Source organism: Leptinotarsa decemlineata, unplaced genomic scaffold (genome assembly GCF_025532065.1).
Source record: "Leptinotarsa decemlineata unplaced genomic scaffold, Ldec_3_MD MMD2_tig00000008_RagTag_RagTag, whole genome shotgun sequence".
In the NCBI taxonomy this organism is placed as follows: Eukaryota; Metazoa; Arthropoda; class Insecta; order Coleoptera; family Chrysomelidae; genus Leptinotarsa; species Leptinotarsa decemlineata.
Window position 1 is genome coordinate 15,261,871 of NW_027412537.1, and position 22,195 is coordinate 15,284,065.

The 22,195-nt window shown below is 37.5% G+C and overlaps 1 protein-coding gene across 4 annotated transcripts in view; it reads left to right on the forward strand.

Annotated features, from left to right (window-relative positions):
• The window catches only part of LOC111514018 (homeotic protein spalt-major), a 197,499-nt gene that overhangs the window by 167,874 nt on the left and 7,430 nt on the right, over positions 1-22,195 (forward strand). For 3 of the 4 annotated variants that reach the window (XR_012464528.1, XM_074171135.1, XM_074171137.1), the window contains exons 2-6: positions 1,112-3,930; positions 5,417-5,690; positions 13,494-13,627; positions 18,324-18,473; positions 18,531-18,831. Coding sequence is in view for 3 of the 4 variants with exons in the window: in XM_074171135.1 (XP_074027236.1) it covers positions 1,112-3,930; positions 5,417-5,690; positions 13,494-13,627; positions 18,324-18,473; positions 18,531-18,831 (3,678 nt within the window). In the remaining variant the exon portion in view is untranslated. The remainder of the gene's footprint in view (positions 1-1,111; positions 3,931-5,416; positions 5,691-13,493; positions 13,628-18,323; positions 18,474-18,530; positions 18,832-22,195) is intronic. The other variant, XM_074171136.1, reaches the window with a different exon arrangement.

The window sequence follows — 22,195 nt, forward strand, 5'->3', positions numbered from 1 at the left end:
GGCATTCAACAACATTCAAATTGAAAAATAAACATTTCTTGACATTTTTCAATAAATTGCCATACTGACAAACGTTTTTTTGATGCCAACGATAAAAACGTAAGTTTTTAAGTTCGTAATTCACATGAATAACAGCTCTTCGTTGTACATCAGTAAACGATATTTTCACTCCATACAATAGAAAACTCATCATGAACTCATTTCATTTGTTATTTTTCTGTAACAGTTTGACATTTGACAGTGATATCCAGCTAGAATTTTGTAACAGACTAATTGAAATTTAACAAATTACAAATTTTTCTACCTCATTAGTGTGCCCATGTTATTGATATTGATTTATAGTCAACATTCAGCTCTTTCATGTGGAAAAACCATAAAAGCAATCTCTAATCAAAAACCGAGCCACAAATTAACCTTCAAATCGTATCTATCCCCTTTCATCTATAATCATTTCGGTCTTTCAAAACACCTCCACTTCCCATAAAATCCCCTTGACTCGCGCTACGAAAGAAACAAAACGTCTACGCAGGAAAAAGTGACAGCTCGTTACGTTCAGCGTCATTTTAATAAATTACATCGGATTCGAGTAAAACACGAATCGATATCAATTAATTCGACATGATAGTTTCGAAGTAGCGTATCAAATTCAACCGGTTAGCAATAACGAGGCTTCTCGGCCTTCAATAAGTAATAAGTATAAGCACGAACAATCAATACCAGTCTAGAGTACGGCGCACCAATGTATCCACTTGTCTGAACAAAGAAGCATCGAATGTACTCCTCCGTTATGCGTTATGATATGGAATATGGGCGTATCAAGGGCGGAGATTACAACGACGTTCAACAAGTGTGTTTTATTTATGAAATTAGACACCGCCCAGCTGTCATAACCGAGACCCTGGCTGGCTCTTGCCCGACACTTTATCATCTCCGCGCCTGCTCTCAGCTCCCTCCCCACCACTTTCATATTTCGCTTAATAATATCTCGACCTATGCCACTCGCTCCGCTCCCTCGCCCGACAGTTATTACACGCGATGTACTCGGCAGAGCAGACGTACCTGCTCTTGCGTTTCTTTTCTCAGTTGGCTCACGATAGTGTTTTGTTCGCAGATGGCCGTGGTTCCGACGCACCGCAGGACTTGCCGGAGGTGCTCATGTGTCAGCGGTGCCGAGAGCAGTTCACCGAGGCCCAGGACTACGTCGCGCACAAGGCAGAGTGCGACAAGAAGGCTATCAAGCACGGCGATCCCGCGCATTCCGACCCCGAGGACATGGTTGTGTCAGAGGAAGACGACGACGAGGACGAAACAAGCGGTAAGAGCATAGAGCGCTTGCGTAAGCACCGTCAGGACGCCGCGAACAACAACAATAGCGATAATTCCGCGGACGAAAACGGACAGAGAATGGGATTTCCGTTTCCCGTTCCCGCCGCCCCTGGACACGTCACTCTGGAAGCGCTGCAGAACACCAAAGTCGCCGTGGCTCAGTTCGCGGCTACCGCCATGGCCAACAACACCGACAACGAGGTTGCTTTACAAGAATTGGCAGTGCTGCAGTCTACTCTCTTCACCCTGCAACACCAGCAAGTGTTACAGCTGCAACTCATCAATCAGCTCCAGCACCAGCTACAAATCGACAGAACGAAAGAGGACGAGGAAGTTTGTCCCAACTCGCCGCCTCCATCGGAGAACGAGGCGGAGATCACTCCAGTGGAATCTTCTCCTGTGGCCCAGGTCACTCAAGAATCTCGGGAACCAACTCCAGTGCCGTTACCACCACCGGCAGTTCAGCCTATCGCGCCGCCAGTGGCAGAGCCTGAAGTCTCCGTGCCCCAGTGTCTACCCCCGCAGATACCGCCCCCAATGTGCTCCATATCCTCCTCGTTAGCGTCGACTATAATCACGCACAACGATGAGCAACTCTGCGAAGAACCCAATACCCTGGAAATGCTCCAGAAACGGGCACAAGAAGTATTGGACAATGCGAGCCAGGGCTTGCTGGCAACTAATTTGGCAGACGAGCTTGCGTTTAGGAAAAGCAAAGGCTCCATGTCGCCTTACGACTCCAAAGGGCGCAACGAACCATTTTTCAAACACCGCTGCAGGTACTGTGGAAAAGTCTTTGGGTCAGACTCTGCCCTACAAATACATATCCGTTCTCACACCGGGGAGCGCCCCTACAAATGCAACGTCTGCGGTAGCCGGTTTACCACGAAAGGAAACCTCAAGGTGCATTTCCAGAGACACAGCCAGAAATTCCCGCATATCAAAATGAATCCTAACCCGGTACCAGAGCATTTAGACAAGTATCATCCCCCGTTGCTGGCACAGCTCGGACAGCAGTCATCTCTGTCGCCAGTAGGGCCTCAGCATGGACCTCATCTAGGGTTTCCGGGAGGGCATCCTTTTCCGCCATCGCCTCTACCGCTGTTTAGACCTGCAGGTCCGCCTCCACCAGAATTAATCAACAGCAGGCTCCAAGCGTCGCCGCATAGGCTACTGGACCCTACGTCCAGACTATTCCCTGCACACCATCCTCTGTTCCTCAAGCGGGAGGAGCAGGAAATCCCAGCGGATCTCAGCAAACCACAAAGATCTCCAACACCTGTTGAGGACAAGAGCCAACTGGAGCAAGAAGTTGGCGAGAAGAGAGAAAGGCTCGACTCCACTGGAGAGCAAGCAGCTGCGATAAATACTCCCCAACTGACGCCAAAGCAGGAGCCTATTTTGACTGACAACGAGACTGAGATCGAGCAGGAGAGGTATCCCTCGCCGATACCCTACGACGACTGCAGCAACAGTAGCAAGTACAGCAACGAGGACCTCTCGGAGCACAGAAGCCCAGTTGAAGAGGCCGGCGAAAACATGCAGGATGAGCCCGAGAACCTGTCGAACAGAAGTAACTCCATGACAGTTCCTTTGAGTATATCGACAGGACAGAGACTGCCGGCCAATTTTTCTTTCGCTAACGCTTCGTCGCCTCCAAGCAGCACATCCTCTGGCAGCCTAGGACCTTTCCCCAGCACTCATTTGCCAGACATCACGAAGGATCCTTCGATATACACTAATCTTTTGCCGAGACCCGGCAGCAACGACAACTCCTGGGAGAGCCTCATTGAAGTCACCAAAACCTCCGAGACTAGCAAACTGCAGCAGCTAGTGGACAATATAGAGCACAAGCTGTCGGACCCGAACCAGTGCGTGATTTGTCATCGAGTGCTTTCTTGCAAGAGCGCCTTGCAAATGCACTATAGAACCCATACAGGGGAGCGACCGTTCAAGTGTAAGATTTGTGGGAGAGCTTTTACGACAAAAGGGAATTTAAAAACGCACATGGGCGTGCACAGGGCGAAGCCACCAATGAGGGTGCTCCACCAATGTCCAGTGTGTCACAAGAAGTTCACAAACGCTTTGGTGCTTCAGCAACACATTCGCCTACACACGGGCGAACCCACTGATCTCACTCCGGAACAAATCCAAGCAGCGGAAATCAAGGACTTTCCTTCTCCAGGTGGATTTCCGAGTCTGTCCAATTCCATGCATCCGTTTCTCGGTCAGGGATTCTCCGTTCCGGGTCTTTCGCCTTTGGGGCACTCCGGCATGAACATGAACAGGGATATCAAGTCTGAGCACGGTAGTATGGACGATGACGATGATGATGACGATGATATGATGTCAACGTCGGAACACCAGAATATGCCCCCTTTCTCTAGCTCCCCCCCAGAGATGCACAGCAGGTCTATGCCTCCAGTGAGCACAATGGCGTCCCAGTTTGGCATGGGGGGTTTGAGCTGCTCCGCTGAAGATCTTTGTTCCAACAGGACGACTCCTCCTCCTATGCAGAACGGGGAGAAGTCGCCTAGTCAGTCAGGGGTCACTAGCCCTGGAAGTTCGGAGTTGCGACCATCACCAAATCAGACACCAGTCCAGGTAAGAATTTTCTCTAATCTTCCATTCCTCCAGCACTTAGGTTATATTTTTGTTCCGTTAAACCTTGGGTCTAGTTCAGTAGTTTTCATTCGTTAGTTGGAAAAAACATACAGCAGTCTTTAAAGTTTTGTCACGCCTTAAAACTTATATTGAATCCCCAACTTCTTAGCCTGATTGTCAACTCTTGAGATAGTTTGTATATTTTTCAATATATTAGATGTTCTTGAAAACATATTCTTATGATTTTTGCTTTCTAAAACATTTCAAAAAGTTTTTTAACAGTTTAGTTATGTGAAACTGAGTTAAAAAAGTTACTGAATTTAGAAAGTTACTTGAATATACATATACATGAAAGCAATAATTAGTTTCCATAGTTTCAAAGATTTGTAATTTCCACGTTAAATCTAAATAAAAAGTTGGTGCGTCCAGATACTCTGGATGCATCTCTCAATTTTATACTTTTCACGAGCTGCTTATCATTAAAAAATATTATTTCATTCTAAATCAGTATTATAATTTCTCTTACTTTCATATTGTTTTCATTTGTAACAGTTTCTTCTAAATCTCCGTGTCTGCTGTTGTAAGAATCTTATTTTCACACTAATTTCCCAGCATCATTTTTCACTCATAAATGTTCACTGTTCTTGTCCTCCGTTTTTTAAGGCCATCAGTTGGTTGCTTTTGATGTTGTAAAGGGTACTGCTAATATTGGTACCAACAGTTTTTCAGACCTTGTTTTAGTAACCTTACCTACCATTTGGTATTTTTGCACTATCTCTAAAATATAGTAAACAAATTGCAGTAAGATTTTGTTTCCTGAGATTTTCAAATTGATTTCTTTGGGATGTTTGGATTATCGTCACATCCGTCACTTTTCATTGTAAAATACCTAACCATTGCGAAAAGCATCAGGATCTTTGATTTTCAGTTGGAAGAAAAGAGTCTATTGACGTTCACTTTCTGTGGAAATACTGTAGTACAAAGACTAAAAATACCTTTGAGGCAATGAATATTGAAGAATTTCAAAACATTTTTTTTGTGGCCATAACATAACATAACATAAAAGCTAGCCCATTTATCTATATTGTGGACAATTGTGTATTGAAAATTATGAAAACTTATGGGAGCAAAGAATTTAGTGTTTTATTCTAATAATGATTCCAAGAAAACTATCAAAGAAACCAGCCAATCAATTGAAATTTTCAAAGTCTTTTTCCTCCAATCAGATTTAGTTCCATATCATCCCTTAAATTTTTTTCAAGAAACGAAATCAACCAGCCGTAGTCCACAATCTAACATTCCAAGAAAATCTCAAGAAGTAATCCTTCCTTCCTTTCCTTGGAAGATTCCCTCATCCTTGTTTTTTGTATCAAGATGGAGTAGTAGAAAGCCAAAAACTTTCTTTCCCAATAATATTTTCAGATTGATGTAAACAAATTCACACAATTTTCTTTCAATTATTATCTTGGACAAATTCCTTTTCCAGATTCCTCGACCTCCATCTTCACAGCAAGCCAGCAGTCCTACTCCTTCGGATAACTCGATGGGAGCATTAGATTTAACGCCAAGAAGTCAGCCTTCCATAACGAGTCCGGGGCCTACCAACCCCAATGGCCATCTCTTTCCCTCGTTTGGGCTTTTGTCTTCTGGCGGACAGTCGCCGTTGATGTCCTCAGCTTTGTCATCGCTGACGTCTTCTGTTCTCACTTCGACTTCGTTCAGTCCATTGAGGCTGGCAGTTGGTCCAATTGGAAGTTTGGGTAAGTTCTGATTTGTATATGTTGAGAAACAGACTGGGAAAGATTGAAACGTTAGATTCACAAAATACAAAATATTACTAAGTATTACTTGTTAGTTTTTCAATGTCTATACATCAATATGTATTTTCGATACTTTACAATACTGTACAACACTAAACGTCACAAATATTTTCAATACTTTTTGATATACAGTGTTGTGAAGTTGTGAACCGATTTTAATATTTTTTTTTGAAATGTCAAGTACTAAAAGGTCTACCTTGGGACAAAATTTTAAATGTTTATTAAAGTTTCAGTGCATACTACGATATTTTTTCTTAGTCGAAAATAGGAATTTTTTATTAGCGATTTTTTTATTGGAAAAATCACTACGCCACTGGATTTAGAGTGCCTCTAAACAGGTGTGACCAAAATTTCATGATAAAATATTCATTATTAACAAAGTTATGACAACTCAAAAATTCGAAAAATTCGAAATTCGAGAATATTTTTTTTATGATTTCAACAATAAAGTGCCGCCAGATGAAAAAAACAAATAGCGTGAATACTTTTAATGAAAATAACGGAATTACATTCAAGTTTTCACGCAAATTAACTAAAACTAAGACCTAATATTTCAATTTAAATCTTAGTTGCCATGGAAATGATATTACAGTTTGACAATTGTGAAAGATTTAAGTGTACTATTGTCAACAATATTCACCTTACAATTCTTCGAATTATTTTGTGTCATGGCGGCAAGATTGAGCGTAAGAGAGAAAATTGAAATTGTACGCCTTTCGGGAGATGACGTTAGAAGTGCTAGAGAGGTTTGTAGAGTATTTAATGAGAGACATACAGATCGTCCTCGTATTAGCTGCGGTACGGTAAATAAAATAAATAAAATATTCAATGACACTGGTGCAGTATCAAAAATGATGTTGAAAAGTGAGACGAAACAGGAATGACAGGAATGATCAAATCATTTTAGATTATTTCGGAAATAATCTTAATGCCAGTATAAGGAATGCCACTTTAAATTTGAATATTCCACGAGAAACTATTCGGAGATGTCTCAAGGCGAAGAATATTAAACTTTTCAAGCCAAAAATTTTACACACACTTCAAGAAGGCGACGAAGCAAGACGCCTGGAATATTGTTTATGGGCCCAAGGGGAATATTTAAACAATAGAAATTTCCTAAAAAATATTTTATATACCGACGAAACCACTTTCACTACAAATGGAGTAGTGTCATCACAGAATTGTCGCTATTGGGCAGCGGATAATCCTAACTGGGTAATAAACTGTAAAAGCCAGTACTCCCAACAAATCAACGTCTGGTGTGAGATATTGAACGAACGAATTTTTTTGAGGAAAACATCAATGCGCAGAGGTTTCTAGAATTTTTAAACACAGAGTTTTGGGATGCTATTCACGAGCTGCCAATCAATGAACGATCAAATTTAATTGTCCAGTTAGATGGGTGTTCAGTTCATTATGCCAGAGCTGTGAGGTAATGGCTTAACGAACATTTTCCAAACCGGTGGATAAGCCGTGGTAGTCCGTTTATAGAGTGGCCACCCAGATCTCCAGACCTCACAGTTTTGGACTTTTTTCTCTGGGGACTTCTCACACAAAAGGTTTACAAAAACCGCTCAAGAGATAGAAATGAACTTTGTGCAAGAATTCGACAGGTATGTGCAGATATTAGCCCTCAAGAACTAAGAAACGTAATCAGAAACATTCGTAAGCGCTACGACACATGTATCGAAATACGTGGTGGATTAGTAAAGGCTACTAGAATATGAGTTAGAATCAATTGTTGTCTGAAAAGAATCATTTCAATAATTAGCTATTATTTACGTCTATTAAAATTTTTTGCTTCATTGTTAGTTGAATTGTGTGAATGTAATTCCGTTGTTTTCATTAAAAATATTTACGCGATTTGTTTTTTCTCATCTGGCGGCTCTTTATTGTTGAAATCATTAAAAAAATGATATATTGTGACTGTTAGCTGTGTGAGTTTTCAAATTTTTGAGTTGTCATAACTTTGTTAATAATGAATATTTTTTCATGAAATTTTGGTCACACCTGTTTAGAGGCACTCTAAATCCAGTGGCGTAGTGATTTTTCCAATAAAAAAATCGCTAATAAAAAATCTCAATTTTCGACTAAGAAAAAATATCGTAGTATGCCCTGAAACTTTAATAAACATTCCAAATTTGGCCCCAAGGTAGACCTTTTTAGTACTTGACATTTAAAAAAAAATTATTAAAATCGATTTACAACTTCAAATTTTAGGAGGGTGTTTCCATTAAAAATGGGTCACTTTGTATGTAAAAGTATTTTGAATACTTTATGATGTATCCAATGTAGTTTATATTTAGATCATTTCTTCATTCATTATTATCTAATGGATTTCAAAATCAGCAGAAACAAATCTTAAACTTTAAATAAGTCCCACAACGACTTTTTTCTTATTGATTGATTCATAGATTTGTTGAACAAATTTGAGTGTTGCTGTTTCCGTTGAATGATTTTTTCGAAAGCCATAATTTCACAATTTGTATTACTTTCTTTTTCTATTCGTTTCTATAATTGAAAATTTCAATAAAAAATAGAATAAACAATAATTTATTATTCCAAAAATACATGAATAGAAAATAACTCCCGTATATATTATTTTTATAAATATTAAGTATTTGAAACTGATCCCAATTCTTCTAGGTATCATTTTCATAAATGTCTCGAGATATGTGATATCTATAACACCAATTTGGGATAAACATTCAGTTATAATCCCTAAAATATATAAATAGAAAATTACTCATGTAGATATTATTTCCATAAATGTCATTTGAAAATGATCACAATTTTTCTAGGTATTATTTTCATAAAAAACATCAATTTTGAAAGAACATTCATTTATAATCCCAAATATAAATGAATAGAAAATATCCCCTGTAGATATTATTTTTATAAATGTCATATTTTTTCTAGGTTCTTCAAGGTATTGTTTTCATACATATCAACAGATAAGTTATATTTCCTAAAACCTCAGTTTAGTATGAAAATTAAGTTATTATACCAAAAACTTATGAATAGAAAATACCTCCCGTAGATATTATTATATTATGTTTTTTCAAAAACAACACCTCACGATTTGATCTACACAAACTTTATTTGAAAAAATATAATAACAACATGTTTCGCTAGCACAGTAGCTTTCTCAATTGATTATATATATGTCATTTCAAACTAATCTTTAGATCTCCTATTTCCCAAATGATCTTAAAGAACAATTAATTCAGGACAGTCTCAACCTCCTACACAGTAGGTTAATGGACTGACACCTATCAGAAAACAACTACTCGCCTGGCTAATACCACGAAGGGCGTTGGATTATATCCGACAGGTGTCAGTGCAGGATTCTTCACTGAAGTTATTCCTGCATATGATTTCCGATATTTGAAAATCGAATTCCTTCAGAGTATCATTCTTCGAATTAGGCTAAAGCAGACAATAAACAACAGGTTTGTCATCGCCTCAACCGCATATCCGAATTTTGCCCATAATTATTTGCACGGTTTCATTCTTAATCACCCCCGAATGATTATGAATTCATGGTATTTCATTAATTTGTTTCACGAATGTAAAAATAGAGATATCCGGTATGATAATCATGAAAGTCCCTGTTATGCAAAATAAATTGAAATATACTGAATACTTTTTCATTTGATTAATGTTTCTTCAAATCCTCGAAGCAGTTTTGGTATGTCCTTGAGCTTTCTCAGTGATTCGGTTTCTATCTCCTCAATGGTCGCAAAACGTCCTTTCATAGGTCTCTTCAATCTTGTAAACAGAAAAAAGTCGTAGAAAGGCAAATCTGGTGGATATGGTGGCTGATGTATGCCCAAAAAATCACGAGCAAGCAATGACGAGTGAGCAGGAGTTCCCTTCAAAAAACTTTCACTAAAAAATACTCCAAAACTCCTGAATTTTTTACTCAATCCCTGAATCACTCTATATGATAATATTGTTTTGCTTCCCAAATATGTTCTTATGATGTACTGTTTAGAACCTTTGGTGTAATAATGAATATTATTGGAGTTCTTTCCCACCACCAAACCGTTATTTCTAACAGCTATTTATGCTGAAAATGTTAAAAATAACGATTTGCTGTTGGGAAAAAACTCCAGTAATATCCAATATATGTTAGTGATATTTTCTTTCCACTGTATAAAAAACGCGTCACAGATTCGACCTACCCCAGAGCCAAACACTTTGTTTACGTTCAACAAACTGAATTCTTTGGTTTTTAACTGTCATCGTCCAAAAGTGATTTGTTGACACGCGATAAATTATTTAGAAATATTCTCTGCGAATTCAAAACAAAAATAAACGATGCATCCAAACAACATCAGGCTGTTATATTTCGAACAACTGTCCCAGAAAAAAAATATCCTTAATGGACCTATCTTTATGACCCGCATTTCACTAAACAACATTTATTCCGATGACTGGCCATAACATAAAGAACCTCGACCATATATACAGTGCTCGCCAAAAAGTTTTGCAACGTATGGAAAAATGTTTCGTTGTTGATTTCATGAAAATTTGTGTTTTAACTAAAATTGTTCAAGTTTAAGAGGAAGATTGAACTTCCTCTTGAAGATGATCACTTGGTGATCGAAACACGTATCGAGGTGTTAAAAATAACCATTTGGTGTTGGGAAAAAACTCCAGTAATATTCATTCTCACAAATGATTTATTCATGTTATGTTTAGTTTGCTCAACAAAAACCAATAATTATGGAATAATTCAATTAAGCAGTTTCAAAGAAAATATTCAAAAATATTTACAGTTTTGAATTGAGTGGAAGTAGAAGGAGTATAAATCAGCTAACAACAGAAGTCAGCATATCCAACAAAGAAAGGAAATTAAAAAAATAACTCTTTTTTTTCAGTATAGATATCTCCAGTCATAAATTTCACTTTTCTCCTGGTCATAAATAATATGTTTTAACGTCATATCAATATATCCTCCGTATACGTTAAAAAAAATTAATTTGACTAAGGTTTAATGAAAGAGCAAGTTATGATTGCGTTACTCAAATGACAAGATCAAAACCTGAATTATATCTTTTGACAAACATGTTTCGGATATCCTTTAGTTTTTTTTTTCGTCTTTATAGAAAATTTATTTTTTACCTTAAACTGAGTAACATGAAACTCAACATTGAAAATAATTTCAACCTCAAGTCCAGATGACTTCTTCCTCTTTTGATTTTGTTCACTAACCTGAGGTGGTGCAACTACTTTTTCCTCATCTTCATACTCTTCATCGTCATCTTCTGATTCTTCTTCCTTGTCATCCTGATGACGAAGAAGAAAGATTTGTCTATCAATACAAATTTATTTGAATTCAGTAATAAAGCCTTCGAAGTTTTAGATAATAAAACTCAATTAGACGTTGCTTTCACTGATTTTCTTAAAGCTTTTGATCAGGTTCGTCATGATATTCTGATAGAAAAGCTTAGTAAATATGGAATTTCAAGAAACTTTCTAGAACTAACGAAAAATTATCTTCAAAATCGGGTTTTCATTGTCAAACATAATGGAAAAATTTCAAATAAATTTCCAGCTAGGTCAGGTATACCACAAGGATCAAATCTAGGTCCACTTTTATTCATAATTTCCATCAATGATTTACCATCAACCCTGAAATACTTGGACTGTCTTCTTTTTGCTGATGATTTGAAACTCTTTAAATCAGTGAAAACACTCCGAGACTGTACATATCTGCAAAGGGATATAAATAACATCTTAGATTGGAGTTTGAAGAATAAATTATACTTCAATCTCAATAAATGTTCAGTCATCTCAATAACTCGCATAAAGGAGCCAATCATATTTAGTTATGAGACTGATGGTGTGGTTCTTGAAAGAAAAACTGATACTAAAGATCTTGGATTGAGGTATAATACACAATTCTCATTTGCTGATCATATACGAGATATTATGAAATCTGGTAGTCGAATGTTGGGTTTTGTAATCAGACAAACTTCTTCATTCTCTAATATAGACATTATTAAATTACTTTATTTTTCGTTAGTAAGACCGAAATTGGAGTTTGCTTCTATTATTTGGATTGCGGAGTACGAAACCTATATGAAAGAACTAGAGAAAATTCAGAACAAATTCTTGAGGTATCTATTTTTTAAGCGACATCACAGGTGGCCAAACTATAACTCAACAAAGTCTTTGGACCTACGACATGAATTTAAAATATTATCTTTAGAACAGCGACGCCAATTATCAGCAATGATATTCATGCATGAACTCTTGAATAACAACATTGATTCTTCAGAAATTCTCAGTATGTTACCATTTCACGTACCTCCTCGTCGCACCCGATTTTCGCTCATGTTCAATATTCCAACCGTAAGTACCGCAACGAAAGCACCACTAATATCCTTACTAAAGTTAGTCAATAGTTTAAATATATCAATAGATCTTGATTGGACACTTTCCCAATCAGCATTCCGCCAAAAAATTTTAGAAAATATGTTAAATTTACCTATTTAAGCAGTATTTCCCTCTACAATTCTGGTACATATTTTATTATTTTTATATATTCATAAGTATTTCAAGGATTATATGAACTTTAATTTTTTATCCATGTAATTAGGCTGTAATAGCTTGTGTGGATAATTAATAAATAAATAAATCCTCCTCCTTGTTGGACTATAACATTTGAGTTTTCATTCTTGACTCACTTCTTTGTTGACCACCACTTCTTCAGTTGCGGTATTGGCAGCAGCCTTTTTTCTCCGTTGGCGTCTCTTAGATACTTTCCCTTTGGCGTTGCGCTGTTTCTATGGAGGTGGGGGCGGTTGCTCTCCCGTTGCTATCCTCTGTTGTCTCCTCAAACATTTCATTCTGCGCAGAGCGCTTTTCGAGGGCTCTGACCTCAGCTGGATCAGCTTTAGTTTAGCTTGGATGTTCCTGTCAACTTCCTTTTGCTCTTGAGCAGTTTTCTGTTTCTAAAGGGTCTGAACTTTCTTAGGCGTCTGCACATTTTCCAATTTAGGCTTCTTCGGCGATTCCTTTTTGCCGCCGAAGCTTTTCCTTATATTGGAGATTTTAGGTTCTACGTCAGTCATTTTTAAAATTTACTTTTGAAAGCCGCTATTCAAAAACGTGAATTATCTGTATTATTCATGATAGAATCAATAAAATTAAAAAGATTAGCTGAAAAATAACAATTATACTATTATATTAAGCGAAAAAAAACTGGAATTATAATGAAATAAAATACAAGCAACAATTGATAGTTGAACAGTTAATAAGAAACGCCTAATATAATTGTTGTTTTACAGCTAATCTTTTTAATTTTAACGTTTTATATCATACTAGGCAGAGATTTTGCTGTATCGCTGCTGTTTCAATGTTTTGACTGAATCAGAATCAACGAACTTAGGCTTGCGCAGCGTTTTAGACGATTACTTTCAAAAAAAATGTTCCATAGCGCCATCTAGTGGTGTCTAGTAGTCTCTATGAAAAATTACTTATACATGTCAAGTTTCATCACGATCGGTTGAGTAAGTTTATCACTTACCAACCAACAAACATCCATTTTTATATATATGATTAGACAATGGAAGTCTGAACTAATGAAATGCACCATGAAATCATGCCAGCCACATTCAAACAAACCAGTTATCATTATTATTACATTAGGGTTGCATTCTTCTCGTCTAGCTTCGTATATTGAACCCCGGTGTAAACGACCTGTTCGCTGACTCTGTTTTGTTTTCACAGGCCGCGGCAACACCACCTGCAACCTCTGCTTCAAGACCTTCGCCTGCCATTCAGCTCTCGAAATCCACTACAGGAGTCACACCAAAGAGCGCCCCTTCAAGTGCACCGTTTGCGACAGGGGATTCTCCACGAAGGTACGTGTCATATCTGATGCATGTGATTGAATCGTCCCGCCTATTTTTATCCGCACAATAGAGCTGGCGACATCTCGAATTAACCGTTGGCTACTGGCCAACCGTGAGTTATGTCGAATGTCTAAGTGGTCTATTTCGGAGCGGGATCTTTTTTCGAGTCGAAGACCATTTTTTGGAATGTCATAATTCTTGACTTCGATGCCTTTTTGGTTTGACAGATATTCGGGGTATGGGCGGTGATGGAAATACAAGAGAGCAAAAATTACATTCCAACAGGGGAAGTTCTATACTCAAGATATTGATGTGTTCAATATGCGACTTTGCCATCTTTATTTGCAAAGATTTTTAGCCACCTACCACAATGTTTTCCAATTTTTCGACAAAAAATCACGATATATTCAGAAACCTATTTGTCGACTTCATTACTTCATTATCTGGCTCGCTCAAATTATCCAAACTTTTGGCAAGCATTTGGTACAGAACTTCCTTCATTTTCGTTACTCCATTTACGCATTAGTTTCTTCATCTGTCAACATACCACCTTTTAAACCATTTCAAATTCATGCAAACTTTTGGCAAGCATTTGGTCAAGAACTTCCTTTATTTTCGTTACTGAAGAAATACATTACGTATTAGTTTCTTCATCTGTCAACATACCACCTATTAGACTATTCAAATTCATCCATTTGGTGCAGAACTTCCTTCATTTTTGTTACTGAAGAAATACATCACGTATCAGTTTATTTTTCTGTTAACATACCATCTTTTAAACCATTTCAAATTCATCCAAACTTTTGCCATTCTTCATCTGTCAACATACCATCTTCTAGACCATTTCAAATCTTTGCAAACTTTTGGCAAGCATTTGGTACAGAACTTCCTTCATTTTCGTTACTTCATTTACGTATTAGTTTCTTCATCTGTCAACATACCACCTTTTAAACCATTTCAAATCTATCCAAACTTTTGGCAAGCATTTGGTACAGAACTTCCTTTATTTTCGTTACTGAAAAAATACATTACGTATCAGTTTCTCCTTCTGTCAACATACCACCTTTTAAACCATATCAAATTCATTCAAACTCTTGTCAAGCATTTGATACAGAACTTCCTTCATTTTCGTTACTGAAGAAATACATTACGTATCACTTTCTTCTCCCGTCAACATACCACTTTTTGGCGTAATTCCAATGACATTGACTAAAGTTTCCCAAGTTTCTGACAAGAATCTTGAGGAACACTTCTAAATGCATCACCTGGACCAGAACTGCAACACTCTCCTCAATACAGAAAGTACTGATGGTATGCGTATTTTTATTTTTCTGCCTATCCTGTATTCTTCAACTTTCTTCTGGAGTAACTGTCCAGAATTGTTTTTGATTGTTCCATATCTTGATATTTCCAGTATTAAGTCTTTCCATGATTCATTTTTGTAATCATTCCAGCATTGTGGTTAACTATCTCCACAATTTCTTTTTCAGTCCCACACATCGGCACTCAACAGTCTGCTCTGTGGAGCAGATTAGTGAGCAGTACGTTTCCATAGTTCAGTCTACTTGAGAGATGCTAAATGAAGCTACCAATCTTTTGCTTTGCCAACGTATCAAATATTTCATTGCAATCCACTCCGCTTTATTATGTCGTAACTCTTTGGCACTCTTTTCAGAGCTGACAAAACGCGAGTTCAGCTCTTTATAGACTTCTGGTGTGAACTTTCTGATTTAGTTTTGAATACATGTCCTTCAAGAAATACCGACCCTCGACAAAATAATGGAAGCTTTGAAAGAAGTTCAAAGCATGTCTCCAATAATAGTCGGAAAGAAATTATGGAAAACTTTAAAGCAATCACATTTCAACTGGGAAAAACAATACAGGAAATTGCTCTCAATCTAAAATTATTTGCTGGAGAAAGCAATACCTAAGGCAGGTAAGAGAGTTTCGACGTCAGAATATAAAGATGTATTATCAAGCGGAAGTTTACGCTATTGAATTGTGTACAGAGAGATTGGAAGAATCCAAACTCATACACAAGTCAATAAAAATATTCCGCCCGCTGGAGCGGAATCAGGTTTTTGGAGTTCCGCAGAATCGCACTTTTACCATCTGACCTGAAAGACCGCTCACCATACAAACTAATAGGCTTCGTTAAGAAGCTGGGTTCATTTGTCCGAGTGTGAATAGGTCACAATAAACCCTTACGGGTTGCGGTGGAGGTTCGAATAGACACACTCATTTTGGAACTAACCTAACCTAACCTACAGGAGAAAGAGAACAAACAGAAGACCTGCACACAGCTTTGGAGAAATTGATTGAAACGATGATTTCGGTGTGGTATTGGTTGTATTTGTACAGACTCAGCCGGACTATCACTGTAGACAAAATATCTCAATACGTCAAGACTGCTTAAAAGATGCAGAGACTATAATAAAGAAATTGACCACTAGTGAAAACCCAAATGAATGAGTACTTCGACCAAGCCACTGAAGATGACTGCCGCAGTTGCAGTCGAAACGTTTGGAGATTGTAACCAAAGAACACCACGGCAAAATCCGGAAACTCACCAAAACATCAAATGCTTCATGTTTGCAGTAAACGAACGCTTTAAAGATGTGGTTTACAACCAGTCTACATGGCCCAGACGCATGACTTTTGAACGATTTGATTTTCAAAAATATCATCGATACCAAAAACATCAGGATTTTCAAATACTGACAACACTTCCTTTGTTAAAGGAAAGAAAATTAGTCCCATTCATCACAATCTTCAATAAATGACCACAGACACTTAAATTGTTACAGAGTCTGAAAAAATTCAAAACAGGTGTCAAAGAGATTCTGATCAAGTAAGAACCTCATTCACTCCAAGAATATCTAGATAGTTTTCAAACCTTTATGTGCGAATTGTGTGACGTCGTTTCATTTTATTTTTTTTTTAAATGTAGAGTATTCTCTGAAATATATTACTGTTATTATTGTTTGAATGTGGTTGACAATGTTTCGTGGTGTATTTCATCAGTTCGGACTTCCATTATCTAATATAATATAAATTGATTTGAAATCCCTAAAAAAAATCAAAAAGATTAACCGAAAATAACTATTTCATTAGACAAAAAACTGTAATTACAAAGAAATAACATACAAGCAACAACCCAACTTATACTTGTACTTCCCTACATCAGAGGATTATCGGAAAGGATAAGAAGGATTGGGTCCAAGTATAACATCAGGACCTGCTTCAGATCTGGAAACTCTATCCGCAGCAGCCTCACGAAAACCAGGCCACCAAACGCGGACTGCGATTCCAAGAATTGCATTTACCGGATACCCTGCGAGTGCGGAGAATCATACATCGGTGAAACTAAGAGGCCATTGAAAGTTCGCATTGCTGAGCACAAGAAACACACACAGCGAGGAGAAACCAGCGAATCCGGAATAGCAGAGCATGTTTGGACTCATCAACATAACATCAAGTGTGCTCAAGCTGAAATCATCCACAAAGAGGAGCACTGATTTAGGAGAACATTCAAAGAAGCCGCGTTTAAGTTGTCCAACAACGCATTTAGTCAAGCTAGCGCAGAGATACGTAACATATGGAAACTTCTAATCAAGCGGAAAATGACCAACTCCCGCCAAACGGTCATCTCCCGCTAAAAACTAATAAAGCGGAGAGAGGGAAGAGGGGATAGGTGAAAGCACTCGAATGACCTATAAATAGTCAGATCTCGGAGGAATAAGTCCAGTTTTCACTCGAAGATGATTGTGGATACTAACAATCGAAACGTCGTGATATAACTTGGTTTGGAATCTTTTAAATTTTCATTTTTCATTTTTGTTAATGATATTTTTTTATTTTTTCAGCTTTTATTATCATTTCGATTTTTTATTTTTTTCTGGCTGTTTCTTGTATGTTATTTCTTTGTAATTACAGTTTTTTGTTTAATAAAATTGTTTATTTCGGTTAATCTTTTTGATTTTTTTTTCAGGGATTTCAAATCAATTTATATTATATTGGACAATGGAAGTACGAACTGATGAAATACACTGTTATTATTATTTTTTTTACCGAAGTTTGCGCTGGTCAGGCCTATCCCACGAAGCTCTGATACATTCGGCTCTGTAGTCAACAAGATGGCACAGAAACGATACGTCATTATTCTGCGTCTGTCCCCTCATCATTGCGATATCTTCTCAAACAACCATACCTATTCATTATTATGAAACTATTTCGAATCAAAATGTTATAACAATATTGATTTTGTGTAAATGAACAAGCATAGTTATTAGTTTTAAGATGTATTTTTATTAGATACCCATACGTACGCCATTGCAGGTAGAAAACGACCCGAACGTTCATGAAATAATTTGTTCGGGACTAATTTGCGATACAAAAAAGGGTGGACCGGTAAAGTATCATTAACCCGCTGTAAGCGTTTGGCAGTTATAGTTAGCATTTATCACTCTTTGCTATCAATAAACAGGGCATACAAAACCTCAGTCCTTTCAACGCAAAACCATTGAAGACAATTGAGGATCAAGAATTATGACAAGCAACTTGTTACTTCAATTGTCAATATCTTTCAAGCGTGGCTCCCCGTTTGTATCCCGACTCCTGCCAACCCCTGTAGTTGACCCGATCTAAACCGCTTTTATTACAAAAAATTTCCTCTACCCATAGTTGACATGTGTGTGTATTTCAGGACGGTTGTGTGTGCACGCAGAGGCGTATCCAGGACGAAGTGGAACCTTGGAGGGCGCGAAAACGAAAGGCTGCCCTTCGCAAGTCCATTCCCTCCGTATTTCCCTTACCGATGACGCCTGGATACGCCTCAAGTTGGATGCAATCGGCGGTAAGCTCCGCCAAAAAATCTGGCATATAAAAACCGTTCAACTCTCTCTTGTTGCAGGGTAACATGAAGCAGCACATGCTGACGCACAAGATCCGCGACATGCCCCAGCACATGTTCGATAACAAGCCCCCCTCGCTGAGCGGGGATGATTCCACTCCGTTGCCGCCTAGTCTGCCACAGAGGGAGGCCTCCAGCTGCGAGGGGGAGGCTCAGCAGATGCCTCAGCAGCTGGCGCAGCCCGCGCAGGTTCTCCCTTCTGCGCAGCCTCCACCGCAGCAGCCGAAGCCGGATCTGGAACCGCAACCAATCAAAAGAGAACCGACAGAGACTGAACTGCCAATGGCAAAGCGTCCCCCAAGTGAGTTTCTTTCGCCAGGTTTATTTTTTTGCGAAAAAATCAATCGTTCAGCGAGTTAATTGGCACAGAGAATGAACATTTTCCGAACTTCATTCAATAATTTCTGGTATGAAATGCATAAGGAACACATTTGGACCAACGTTGTTCATCATATTCATTATTTGATTTCTTAAAGATGTTGAAAATCGTTAAGGATTTCTAAAATTGAATCTAGATGGCATAGTGTCTGTAGGTTTTGATGTGGATTTTGAAATGAGTCTAGATATCGTTATGATTATTTTCCCAAATCATAAAGCTGATAATAAAACTTAAGGCTAGGACATTTTCATAGTTTTTTTACAGCGATTCTTCCCAAAGAAGATGAATCTGACAGCCACGAAATCAACATCTAGATGTAATTTTTCTTGAATCATACGTGACTTTTGGAATCAAATATTCAAATATGATTGTGACTAAATATTTAAACTTTGCATAAATGCTTCTACAGGTTCAAGTTGATATTATGATTATGACAGTGACTAAACTCTAACTCTACTGATTATGAAAATCAAATAAAACCCACCAGTACAATATGAATGTACACAAGAGACCGAAATGAATGATCCTTTAATTCAAATTCCACCTTGAAAAACAACAATTTATATATGATATTCAGAAATCTCGATATATTTATCGAAATTCATTGGTAACTAGGGTTGCCTTTTATATTTCGGGATTAAAGAACAAAAACAAATATTAATAATCGAAAATCACTGTAATGTTTTTCAAAATATTCCCCATGAAGATCTATACACTTTTGCATGCCTTTGAACCGATTGTCGAAGCACTTTTGCCACTCTGATTGAGGTATCTCCAAAACATGCATTCTGAAAGCAGCAACCGCTTCTTAAGGTGTCGAAAAACGTTGACCTCTCAGTTTGTTTTCTACGTGCGGGAATAAAGAAAAGTTATTCGGTGCCAAGTCAGGACTATACGGCGGATGACTCATCAAATCGATGTTTTGGTTGCTCAAAAATGCAGTTGTTTGAGCCGATGTGTGAGAGCTCGCATTGTCGTGGTGAAGAGTGATCCGTCTTCGGCGGTTGGTTTTCCAGATTTCTTGGAAGACAACTGGCAAACAAATGGTTGTGTACCACTCAGAATTGACTGATCTGCGTTGTTCTAGTATGGTTGCGACATCTTCAGTTTTTCCTAAAAAACAGGCGACCATTTGCTTGGAAGTGCTTCGTAACAACTTTTGTTGGATTTGGCTCATCGTGAAACACCCATACAGTCGACTGCTGTTTACTTTCGGGCTCATACGCGTAAATCCACGATTCATCACCTGCCACGATATCATAGACGTGTTTCGAAGCACCGCGATCGTATTTTTTGGGCATTTCTTTTGACCTATCGACACGAGCTTTTTTTGAGCGATTGACAAATTGTGTGGGATCCAACGCGAACACATTTTTTGACAGTCAAATGTTTATGCAATATTGAATGTATGCTGGTCCCACTAATGCTTAAGGTTGTCTCAATCTCACGATAGGTCACATGACAATCTTGCAATATCAGTTCGCGCACAGCATCAACGGTTTCCGGAACAGCAACTGATTTTGGACGACTTTCACGAAATTCGTCTTGGAGTGAATTACGAACACGATTGAATTCACCATACCATCGATAAACACTGGTCCTTAAAGGAGCTTCATCGCCAAAAATTGAATTAAGTTCATCCATGCACTGTTGCTGAGTTAATCCACGTCGAAAATTGTGAAAAATATTCGCACGAAAATGTTCACGATTTAATTCCATTTTTGGGCCGAGATGAATCTTTTGAGTTACTGTAAACAACATAAATAGCGCGCGTATTTGTAAATTGTAAATGTATTTGTAAATGTTCTGAGTACGTATAATCTCAAAAATGTCCAACTTTACGATTGAGCTGTCAGTGGCCAGATTGCAACACTAAGGTTGCCAAATCCCGAAACATAAAAGGCAACCTATCGTATAATATGAAATTTTCAATTTGAATGAAAACTTTCTTTTGAATAGCAGCAATTTCATTGAAATAGAGAAGAATATACGACGTACTCTGCGGTCTCATGTCAAGGCACGATAGATTTTAACAATGAAATCATATTTGGGAAAGAAAGTTTTTGGCTTTCCACCACTCCATCTTGATACAAAAAAAGGGATGAGGGAATCTTCCAAAGAAAGGAAGAAAGTAATCAATTTGAAAATAAGTAACTCTATACATGGATGCGTAGATCATGCAAAGAAGTAACTTTCAGACACAAACTGAAAGAAATTCCTCCTGAAACAACTACTTTCATTTAAACATTGAATTACACGAAAGAAAAAATTCTTTCGAAACAAATACTTCTATATGAACACTGAATTATACAGAAGATACTTTTCTCTACTCAGTTTGTGTTTCAAATATTCGTTGTGGAATAAAAATCAGATATCATTCACATGAGTTCTACTTTAAATGAATGGTAACAATTTGCACTTACATGGAACACTGTCATCCTCACTGGTATACATCGATGTTTCGCCTTAAGACACTTGCCCTGAGGCTCTTCAGTACCAAATTGGATAACATTATAGAAAATACACACACTTCATTCATGAATTATGATTTTTAATGTCAAAAACGTTCTTTCCCAAAAATTAATCACTCCTAAAAATATAACCCCTTCAATTGAAATCACATTATCATCCACAATCGAAAACATACAAAACAAAAGTATCTATAGAATAAACAACTCCGAATAATTTTTTTTGGTATGATATTTTTGTGATATGAGAATAAGATCTGTTGAATTTTCAAAGCATCAAAACAAAGAAGGATTAGTTGGTTCATTACCTCGTTCTTGCTTTTTCATAAGTTTACCAATAGATACATTGTATTCTTGCTTCCTTTCTTTCCTGAAAAAATACTAAAGAATGCACGTTCTAATCTGAAACACAAGTCATGAGAATTCTGCCAAACTCTATATTCAATACTTCCATTTCACCATCATTTTCATTATATCATAACATTCGTTGTTCACCTGAATTGTATACGTATACGATGGTATGTCAGACCTGCGATCAAATCGTCTCTCGTCTCTCATTATAAAATCTGATCGCGATTCAACATTAATAATAGTAAATGAATCCGTCCAATATGCATTCGAGCTATTTGTGTCACTCTCTGTGCCAAATATCTGATTTACTGAACTGTGTTTCATCACATTTTTATTTAGAGTTCGTTCATTATCATGTGTACGAAAATTGATACTGATTGAAAGCTGGTGGAAGTAAATAAAAGTTTAGTGTTTCGGCTCAATGCAGTTCTGGTCTCATATTTGGTTAAAACCAGAAGATGTCAACT